Source organism: Mercenaria mercenaria, chromosome 17 (assembly GCF_021730395.1).
Source record: "Mercenaria mercenaria strain notata chromosome 17, MADL_Memer_1, whole genome shotgun sequence".
Taxonomy (NCBI): Eukaryota; Metazoa; Mollusca; class Bivalvia; order Venerida; family Veneridae; genus Mercenaria; species Mercenaria mercenaria.
In genome coordinates, this window is record NC_069377.1 from 18423622 (window position 1) to 18435539 (window position 11918).

Below are 11918 nucleotides of genomic sequence, written 5' to 3' on the forward strand. Positions count from 1 at the left end.
ATAGATAGATAGATAGATAGATAGATTAGATAGATAGATAGATAGATAGATAGATAGATTTATTTCGGTATATCACAGATGTACAGACATGGTTAAAACAAATATAATGCATAAACAAGCAAATTCGATGAATTGGTATCCCCCGCCGAAAGGGTTTGTGGTGAGGAATGGCAAAAAAATATATCCGGCAAATAGTTAAGGATGTTAATAAGAAGCAAATAATTTCATTAGTCAAAATCAATTTAACAGAAAACAAATGTTTAATCAAAGAGTACATAATAAATGTATGATACTTTGATCCGGACTAAAGAATTTATTTTGAATGGGATATGCTTACTGTAATAAGCTTAGCTTTTAAAATTAAATGCAGTTATTGAAATGTGCGCTTGAAGTTTAACTGGAACGAAATATTGTCTTTGAGTGGTTTGGCACCAGATGTTGCTGTTTAACATGTACATTTGAACTTAAAAGAACAGATGTTCTTAAGAGAACACAATGAAGTAAGATATCTTGAACATGGCTGAGGGCAAGGTTTGTGCAGTCACAACTTAACATGTTGAAGGTTTGAACATCTAAAAAAAAAAAGGAATGGAAATATATATATGTATATATATGTATATATTTATTTTTTAAGGGGGGTGGGGTGCGGGGGAATGGGTGAGGAAACAAAATTTCACATGTTGATTATAAATATTGATGGAAAATTAAAAATGAAAATAAAAAAATAAAAAACAATGGGTGAAGTGGGGGAGGGGTGGGGGATGGGGGGCCGAGGATGCATGATCAGTGGTGGGTGGAGGTGGGGGAATGGACCTACAACTTGCATCATGTTGATAAATATTCATGGAAGGTTTGAAAAAAATCTAAAATGAGGAATGAAAAAAACAATTTTTTGTGGGGTGGGGAGGGGAGGGGGTGTGACCAAGGCAAGTGGGTTACCAGGTGTGGGTGTGCAACTTCACATGTTTATAATTAATGTTCATAGAAAAGAATGAAAGAAATTCAATGAAATTCTGCCAAATGGTAAGTTTGTTATATACAAATATGTGGATTTTTAGACAATTAAAGGGCAATAACTCTGAAGTTACAAAAGAAATACCTATGAAATTGTGTGTGCACAACCACATTATAGTGCTCAAAATTCTGTTTAAGTTTCATAGTTCAAGGTCAAATATATCAAAAGTTATGTTGCAGAAATTGCCATATCTATAGATCTATAGTACCCTATATAGTTAACACTAGAAACTTCTAAGGGCCATAACTCTGGTGTTACTAGGGCAATCTGACTGAAACTCTGAAACTTGATGGGCCCAATAACCTCACAGTGGTGAACATGTATACGAAGTTTGTCTGAAAAAATCTAAAATAAGGATTTTTTTTTGTTTTTTTGGTGGGGGGGGGGGGGGGGAGGGGGGGGGGGGTGTGATCAAGGTAAGGGGGAGACCAGGTGTGGGTACACAACTTCACATGTTTACAATAAATGTTCATGGAATAGAATGAAAGAAATTTAATGAAATTCTACCAGATGGTAAGTTTGTTATGAACAAATATGTGGATTTTTATAAAATTAAAGGGCAATAACTCTTAATTTACAAATAAATGCGAACAAAATTGTGTGTACACAACCACATTACGGTGATCTAAATTCTGTTTAAGTTTCATAGTTCTAGGTCAAATATATCAAAAGTTATGATGCAGAAATTGCCATATTTATAGTACCCTATATAGTTAACAGTAGAAACTTCTAAGGGCCATAACTCTGGTGTTACTAGGGCAATCTGACTGAAACTTGACGCGCCGCAAGAACTCATAGTGGTGAACATGTATATGAAGTTGTATATAAATATTCCCAACCATTTCCTAGAAATGGCTCCGGACGGACGGACGGACGAATGGAAGGATGGACGGAAGGATGGACGGAAAGACAGACAACACCAAAACTATATCCCTCCGGCTTTCGTCGGGGGATAATAATACATTAAGATGTATACACAAGTGTTGAACCATGTTATGCACATCAATACAAAGGATAACACAAACAAGCAATTGCTCACCTGAGACCGACTTCGACCTGTTAGATCTTGCTTGTGACAAAGTATTAAATTTAAAAAAGAATTTTTATTTTTTTTAATTTTGAACTAGAAGATGCTTTTGTAGAAAAGCGCACGTCTCCCCCAAATGCATAGTCATATAGGCAAGAAGTCAATAGGGGAGAGGAGCAAAAGTCAAAGAGACACTGATGGCTGACTGCAATAGGGATCATCTATTTGGCATGTCCAGTCATCCCACAAAGTTTCAACATTCTGGGCCTAGTGGTTCTCAAGTTATGAATTGGAAATGGTTTTCTATGTTCAGGCCCTTGTGACCTTAACCTTTGATCAAGTGACCCCAAAATCAATAGGGGTCATCTACTCTGTAAGTCCTATCACTCTATGAAGTTTGAAGGTTCTAGGTCAAATGGTTCTCAAGTTATTGACCAGAAATAGATTTCCATTTTCTGTCTGTTGCGACCTTGACCTTTAATAGTGACCCCAAAGTCAATAGAGGTCATCTATTCTGCATGTCCAATCATCCTATGAAGTTTCAACATTCTGGGTCAAGTGGTTCTCAAGTTACTGACCGGAAATGATTTTACATGATCAAGCCCCTGTGACCTTGACCTTTAATTGAGTGACCCAAAAATCAAACGGGGTCATCTACTCTGCATGTCCAATCATCCTATGAAGTTTCAACATTCTGGGTCAAGTGGTCCTGAAGTTATTGATCAGAAATGGTTTTCAATGTTCAGGCCCCTGTGACCTTGACCTTTAACAGAGTGACCCCAAAATCAATAGGGGTCATTTACTCTGCATGATCAATCATCCTATGAAGTTTGAACAATCTGGGTCAAGTGGTTCTCAAGTTACTGACCGGAAATGGTTTTCGATGTTCAGGCCCCTGCGACCTTGACCTTTAATAGAGTGACCCAAAAATCAATAGGGGTCATCTACAGTACAACCAGCGTGGAACCTTCAAAAACCCTTCGACTCCCGCGGTAAAAAAATTATGGGTGTTCAGTCGCGATGGCCGATTGGCCCTCGCGGTCATGATCACAGCGTTTCACGGTGGACGGCTGCGAGGAATCGCAGTGTTCATGCGAGGGACAATCACGGTCAACGTTTTATAATAACATTAACTGTATAACAGTGTATTGTAGCAGTTAATTGTTAAATTTATTATCTATAATGTATTTATTATAAATATATCTATAACATTTACTTATTTTACTCGTCTACATTTATCGCGCCTTTCTTTTGGTCAGAGACCACCTATTCAAAAAAGTACAGGGAACTTACTGGGAATGAGGTAAGTGTATACCTGGGAATAAGGTAATGTCTGTGCGTTCTGACTGGTCAGTCATGTAAACAAACCCGGGAAGTGATTATTTTTTCAAAATTGATATTTTTTCACTGCATTTACAGTATTTTATTATATATTTTGACAAAATTTGCTGCATTTTATGTGTATTGAAAAAAAGTTTTATCAAACGAATTTCTCCCGCCATGTCAATGATGTAAACAGGGGGTCATCTCATTCACACGAAAATTACTTAAATAAAGTATCACTATTCATATGTTTTTCGTCCGATATTTTGGTAGAACTAAGACTGTTCTTGAAAAACTTGTAATTAGATATACTGTTTCGATGTATGGAAGGCCGAACACGCCATAATGTTACAATGTAAGTCTATGGGAAAACAATTGGTGGTCTCTAACCTACAGTATAGGAACTGTTGTTATCTGTGTCCGATATTTTCAATGTTTTGATTTTAGTTTATTGTCATTGACAATAATACCCTTTTCGATAAATTATATCCAAATTGTAAGTAATTATGTAAAGGGATGTTTTACACATGTATACAATGTATCGAATTGTGATATGTTGATTACATTCACAAGATATTTATTGCCTGTTATTTACACATGTCAAATTCTGACACGTTGTCGGCGTGTTTTAAACTGAAAGGGCTCGCGCATAATCGTAAGTGTTAATAACAAAATAAAATAGCCGATAAAAGTATGTTATCTATGAGTGAATATACTTTTGTTCTCCATTTCTCAACTGTTACAAAATCTAGATACAGTCAGACCACAATATTCATGTAAGAAATAATTAATCCGTCGATCGGTATCAAGTAAGATATTGTCTCAAAATCAAATCTCAAAGTATATCACTTTAGAAACATATTTTTATTTTTTCTCTTGTATTAGCTAGGGGATCTGAGCAATTGTTTCAGTCTTGTAACACATTGATTTTTATATATTTTGCAGGTACAGCCATTGTCATGCAACATATATATATTTTTGTACTTTGTTAAATTTATTTTCGTTGCAATCTTATGTTCTTATACTAAAAATACCTAACAGTTATATGTTTTTTAGCATCTAACGGTTTATCTTTGTTCGCAATTTGGCATAAAATTAAAAGATTATTATAGAGGTAAGTTGCTAGGTTTCTTTTTTTTTTAAATGAATTTATATGCACATTAACGACTAAAAAGTTATTATAAGGTATTGGACCACTAATAGTAATGTTTAAACAAGAGGGCCAAGATGGCCCTAGGTCGCTCACCTAAGAAGCACTCCATAACAGTGTAAAACATGTTTGACCTAGTGAATTCATGGAAACAAATATTCTGACCAATTTTCATTAAGATTGGACCAAAAAATTGGTCTCTTGCGATAAAACAAGCATTTTCTTAGACATGACCTAGTTTTTGACCCTAGATGACCCATGTTCAAACTCGACCTAGATTTTATCAAGGCAATCATTCTGACCAAAATTCATGAAGATCAATTGAAAAATATAGCCTCTATCACATACACAAGTTTTTTCTTTGATTTGACCAAGATCAACTGAAAAATACATCCTCTATTGCATACACAATGTTTTTCTTCGATTTGACCTGGTGACCTAGTTTTTGACCCCAGATGACCCATTTTCGAAGTCTGCCTAGATTTTATCAAGGTAATCACTCTGGCTAAATTTCATGAAGATCAGTTGAAAAATACAGCCTCTATTGCATACACAAGGTTTTTGTTTGATTTGACCTAGTGACCTAGTTTTTGACCCCAGATGACCCATTTTCGAACTTGCTCTAAATTTCATCAAGGTAATCATTCTGACCAAAATTCATGAAGATCAATTGAAAAATACAGCCTCTATCGCATACACAAGGTTTTTCCTTGATTTGACCTAGTGACCTAGTTTTTGACCCCAGATGACCCATTTTCGAATTCGGCCTAGATTTCATCAAGGTAATCATTCTGACTAAAATTCATGAAGATCAATTGAAAAATACCGCCTCTATCGCATACACAAGGTTTTTCTTTGATTTGACCTAGTGACCTAGTTTTTGATCCGAGATGACCAATATTCATGAAGAATAATTGAAAAATACAGCCTCTATTGCATACTAAAGATATGTCAATATCAAATATAAAACAGTTCTTATCCCATCCAAATGGTTTATGAGACAAAAGACAATCACACAGAACGGAGATCTATGCAGTTTCCGTTTCAGTACATGTTGCGAATTTCTACGATAAGTCATTATAACATTTGTCTTATTCAATGATGATTCTCATAAGAGACACATTCTTCAATGATTTATCGCAAAATATTGCTGCATTTATTGAAAATGTGACCGCAAAGATCTTGGTTTTCTGTTATTCATAACTTTATCATGACATCACAGTACATTAGGGGTTCTAATTGACCAATCAGAGAGCTGCATTTTCAAGTACCTGCCAGTTTCCACTTGGGTATAGCGAAGTATATTTACAATGAACATATAGTGACTTTAGAAATAAATATCACACTATTTTAGAAATCAAATTAAGATTTTTCACTGCACATGCCCCAGATGATGCTACAAACAACAAAACCTTGAAGTTTCTTTGAAATATAGTATCGATTAAATACCTTTATTTTAGTTAAAAGTTTGCGATTTTACACATGGAGTCTATGATAAAGTCCGAGTAAAATTTAATCAATACCCAAGTGAAATAAGTATCATTCAGCAATGTTGTGGACATGTTAAAATTATGAATTGTCTTTCATCTTATAAACCACTGGGACGGGATTATGACCATTTTGCATTTGATTTTGACATAATAAAATTATGTTGCATTATTGTTATTGGTTTTATAGCTAATTCTAGCTATATAGCCAATTTGTGACTTTTCTGGGACCCGACTAGTATTAAACATTTGTAACAGTATGCTAATTTAATAATATCCCTTAAAAACTATCTTATATGCGCTAGAAGGATCCTTTTGGTAAGCTAAAATCTTGTTTAACAGTTTTCAAACACTTTCCTACTGAATTATCCTAGACCAGATAAAATAATGATAAATTATTTACTCATACCTATCAATCCACCAATCAGGAAAAATGATACCAAAAGAAATAACAAAAATAGTCCTAAAATAATCAACTTTTTCCAACTCAAAGTTTCTAAAACTACTCCAGCCATTTTCATGAAACTTCGTTCACGAAATAGATAGACAATAATTAACTTTTATATCCGGAAATATAATTGGCTGGTTCCTCAGTTCTGTTCTCCGTACCGTACTGTATCCGGGGTACGCCTAAAGTGCGCAATGGAGGTAAAGTGCGCAATGGTGCGCAATGGAGGTAAAATGCGCAATGGAACCAATTTTTTTTTTTTTTTTAGTAACGATTTAATATCTATCTTAAGAATATGTCACTGGAATAGTAATTAAATGATATAAAGGAAACACAAACATCAGATATCCTTTATATTTTTACATGTTATTTTTTTAGATTTCTGTTAAGTATCTAAATTTTGTTGGAAACATATACTAATGCGTTAATTCAAAGAGCTATAAAAATAAAAAATATGTATTTTATACTTCTTTGGTTAATTTAATACAATTGAAACTAATTATTACACGACTATAAATAATCGTAATATTACGTAAAATAATTATTGCATTTTTTTTTTAAAAAATGGGATGTACTTACATTTTCTTTTATAATATTATCCTTAGGAATAAGCAAAGAAGTATAAAATACATTTTTACAGCTCTTTGGAATAAGCCTTCATTGTTATTTCTATCTTGAATTGATTCGCATATTAACTCAAGTTTAATTTCGATATACCCTACAAATTCAGTGTTATGCTAAAATTTTCATAAAAGCAGTTTAATATCAATTTTCTCTTAAACATAAATAACAAAAGAAGATATAAATTATGTTAGTAATATACAAACAAAAAGATATAAATAATGTTAAAAATATACAAAGACGTAAATTTATAAAATATAATACATTTGAAACGAATTATTACAACATACTAAGTTGTAAAACAGTTTAATATCAAATTTCTCTAATAACATATTTAAAAGAAACAATGCGGTGAAAACATATTAACACATGTAGATTTTATTAGAATTTTTTTATATAAATGTAGGTGTCAGTGTTAGAAAATAAATACAAACACGCAGCTCTAAGTATTTTTCAAACGTGATAACAAATTATAAATGAGGCTTTCTATATCAAATTTTCCTGAAACTCAAACAAGAGAATTGAAATAAAATATATATATATATTAAGTTAAAAACAACTAACAACTGAATTAAAATAAATGAATTATGTTTTAAAAAAAATAAATAACAAGTCCATTGCGCACTTTACCTTCATTACGTACCATTGAGGCGTGATTTAATCAGTTTGCATAGGTGTGATAATACTGATAATCCAATTATACACCTTAATCAGTCGGCAGCTTATTTTAGACAGGGCAATAAAAGGGTTATTAAAATTCGTTACGATCATAATTATGATGTAGCTATCATTTCATTTCAATAGCATTTACCGATAGTAAAAACAGTTTTCAAACGATAGCTAGGATTATCTTTCTAAATAATTACCCAATTATCGCTCCTAAAAAATTGAGTCCATTGTGCACTTTATCTCCATTGCGTGTGCACTATATCTCCATTGCGCACCATTGACCTAGCACAAATATCTGCTGTTTGTGTGCCATTTTCATTTCTTAGCATTTTAACAACATTTCCGTTAACTTTAGCTGACAAGTTTACCCAATAATCGTTTCTAAAAAGTAAATAATAAGTCCATTGCGCACTTTGCCTTTATTACACACCACTGAGGTGTGATTTAATCATACCGCTGTATTCTACTTCCGGGTTGTATGTAGGTTACAACTCACTAAATAGCTGTTCTTCTTGTTCTTACATTCTACCAATTCAATTCCTTATTTATTTCATATTAATAACAAAACATGCAGACCTCATTTTCAGCACTTTAGAGCATTTCAATAATATGAAAACCATATATGGTCTTTTAGTATAACATGTCTTCTTATCAAAAATAGGAAAATATTGACATGTTATGTTGTATATAAGAAAAATAATTTGTTCTGAGAAACATCACCCTCTAAAAATGCCCCCATGAAAACAGCCGTTTAGCAGTTACGCGTAGGTAGACATTTTTCGCAAAGAATAAAACTTATTCCAGGAAATTCACAATGAAAATGGTCTAGATCTTTTCTCAATACAATAAGCAATAAAAATAAGCCAAAACTTTAACTGTCACCTCCTCATGTCACTCATTATGCCAGATTTCATCCATAGCATGGAACTACATTTTGGACTACTGTAGGAATAAGGTCATTAATTCGGTCGAAAATGTGCTTCCGTGGTCGAAAGAAGTCCATAATAAATAGATTCTAATTTTCCCATTTTCTGCGCAAATTCGTGTAGAACGAGTGCTTTAATCACACTTTTTCGCTACTAGAATACATTCTGCATGAAATGAGACGGTTTTCATGTTCATACAACCCACATGGCAAGTTTTGCAGATCGAAACCGGAAGTAGGTGTTTATAATGCGCGGAGGAGAGCCAAACTCCAACGCAGTGATCTCCCTTACCGCTTCGCTCATTGATCACTGCCACCACAACATTCACGTGACCATGGTTCATCACGTGATGATCGTTTTAAAAATTAATTTACTTATTAGTATGATATACTAAACTTTTGACAATAACATATCTTGGCCAGCAGGAAAATATTCAAAAGCCTCCATCTGTTTCGGCTTGGGTCAAATAGCAGCATTATAATAGTGAACGGCGTCAAAGATTAACGTCGACATACTCGTTTGTTTACTTTCAGTTTCGTTTCAGGATACTTAGCTATCATGTAAATAATTACCTATTTTCATTCAGAATCATTTTTTTTTATTATGGAACATTCGCATGTGCTGAAAGAAGTGTAAACTTCGAAAACATTAGGGGAAAAAATAAATAATTATATAACTAAAAGAAGTCCACTTAGCTGAATTTTAGATAAAAACATTGTGTTGGCAGTGATCAATGAGCGAAGCGGTAAGGGAGATCACTGCGTTGGAGTTTGGGAGGAGAGCAAATATGCGCCATTTTTAGGGTAGCAGACCACAACTGACTGGCATTTCACTAGGAACTATTCAACCCCCGATTTCTTTTCATTTTTTCGTTAATTTGTGATAGAACTTTCATGAAAAATTGGTGTAGGAAAAAGTGATGTTCTCTAAAGGTAACGACGACATGAAGTTGTCGTTTTTTATATGAAACAAAGAAGGATTTGAATTACTGACCTTTAACCTGTAACACTGAGTAGTCACTTCCGGTTTGGTGTAATCCGTCCTTGTATTATAGGTCAGAGACCACCAATTCAAAAAGTACAGGGAACTTTAGGTAGCAGGGTACACTTTCGAATTTTGGCCCCCATCAATATTTGTTATAAAGAGAACATCGTGATTTTGGATGTCTGTAAATTAAGATGAGAGATAATGATTATTAATTCTTTAGAAAATTTGTACAGCCGATACATGTAAAATTCTGATGTCAGTTGGAAAACTAACTGCTGGTAGCTTTGTATGATCAATGAGACACCATTTCGCGGAAAAATTCAATTCACGGAAGGGTTCTGTGCTTGTTGATTGATACTCAGGAACATTTTCGTTATTTTCCGAAAAAACGAGCTGAATGGGCCCCCATTCCGTTTATGTCCTGACGTTCAGTAAGGACTATTAAATTAAGAAATGCAATAAAATTGGACAGTGTTCTTGCAGCGGGATCATTGTAGACTGTTCAAAAGGTGCAAAATTGATGATTTTGGCACGCTATTTTTCATGGATGATGTAAACCTTTCGCTTTGATAACTTTCTTTATTCTTGTATGAGAATCCTGATCTTGCCATTAATTAAAAGCACAAAACATGCACGCAATTTATAAAATAGCCACCCAAATTTTTCTCATATGCAATATTGCGACTCGCTACATGTAAGACCGTCCGTGCCCAAAATGTTCGCATCTAAGTGTACCTTGCTACCTTTACTGGGAATGAGGTAAGTGTATACCTGTGAATAAGGTAACGTCTGTGCGTTCTGACTGGTCAGCCATGTAAACAAATTGATATTTTTTCACTGCATTTACAGTATTTTATCATACATTTTGACAAAATTGGCTACATTTTATGTGTAATGAAAAAAAGTTTTATCAAACGAATTTCTCCCGCCATGTCAATGATGTAAACAGGGGGTCATCTCATTCTCACGAAACTTACTTAAATAAAGTATAAATATAAAATATCCATATGTTTTCGTCTGATATTTTGGTAGAACTAAGATAGTTCTTGAAAAACTTGTAATTAGATATACATGTTTCGATGTATGGAAGGCCGTACACGCCATAATGTAAGTCTATGGGAAAACAATTGGTGGTCTCTAACCTATAATAGAGCTAAAATATGACTTTCGTCGGAAGCCATCACAGGTAATGTAAATGGCCATAAATCTGTCGTAAATTATGTAGAAAGACGTTTTCGTGCAAAAATAAGCGTGAAATTTGATTTTTTAAAATTGTGGCCTCTTTTTTTAACAGGTGTGCCCATTTTTATATGAGCTTTTGGGCCAGAAAGAATCATTTTTATCTCTGTAATGTTAGAAAATGATCAAAATTATTAGACCTTTTGTCTATATTTTACGGAATGAATCGTATTTCAGCTTCCAAGTCAAATCAAATGCAGATAACTGAAATTTTCACGAAAAAATGCAATCTGACGACGACAGGGACTGAGTCTGGGCATATAAATCGACAGGGGGTGACCTCAGTAAACTGTCCATATCTTTCTTAAAACTGAACATTTCTTGATGAAACTTTGTAAGACATTTGGTATTGGATCATGTTTCACAATATCACTGTAAAATAGGAAAACGTGATGCGAAACATTCATCTATAGGTCAGAGACCACCAATTCAAAAAAGTACAGGGAACTTACTGGGAATGAGGTAAGTGTATACCTGTGAATAAGGTAACGTCTGTGCGTTCTGATTGGTCAACCATGTAAACAAACCCAGGAAGTGATTATTTTTTCAAAATTGATATTTTTTTTCACTGCATTTACAGTATTTTATTATACATTTTGACAAAATTGGCTACATTTTATGTGTAATGGAAAAAGTTTTATTAAACGAATTTCTCCCGCCATGTCAATGATGTAAACAGGGGGTCATCTCATTCACACGAAAATTACTTAAATAAAGTATCACTATTCATATGTTTTTCGTCCGATATTTTGGTAGAACTAAGATAGTTCTTGAAAAACTTGTAATTAGATATACATGTTTCGATGTATGGAAGCCGTACACGCCCTAATATTACAATGTAAGTCTATGGGAAAACAATTGGTGGTCTCTAACCTCTATATAAAATTGACATATTTCCAATGGCCGCAGCAGGACCCATTTTAAATGTCTGTAACTTACATTTACTTGAAGAATATTGTAAGTGCTGAATAAAAATTAAAAGAAAAGTCGGGATCATGTTTGATGCAAGAAAAATATTTTCAGTCA

The 11918-nt window shown here is 33.7% G+C and overlaps 1 protein-coding gene across 1 annotated transcript in view; it reads right to left on the reverse strand.

The window, feature by feature from the left end:
* Positions 1-6617, reverse strand: part of LOC123535926 (protein wntless-like) — a 216688-nt gene extending 210071 nt beyond the window's left edge. The window contains exon 1 of the mRNA XM_053529210.1: positions 6412-6617. Coding sequence (XP_053385185.1) covers positions 6412-6523 — 112 coding nt within the window. The 5' untranslated portion in view covers positions 6524-6617. The remainder of the gene's footprint in view (positions 1-6411) is intronic.
* Between the last annotated feature and the right edge of the window lie 5301 nt (positions 6618-11918).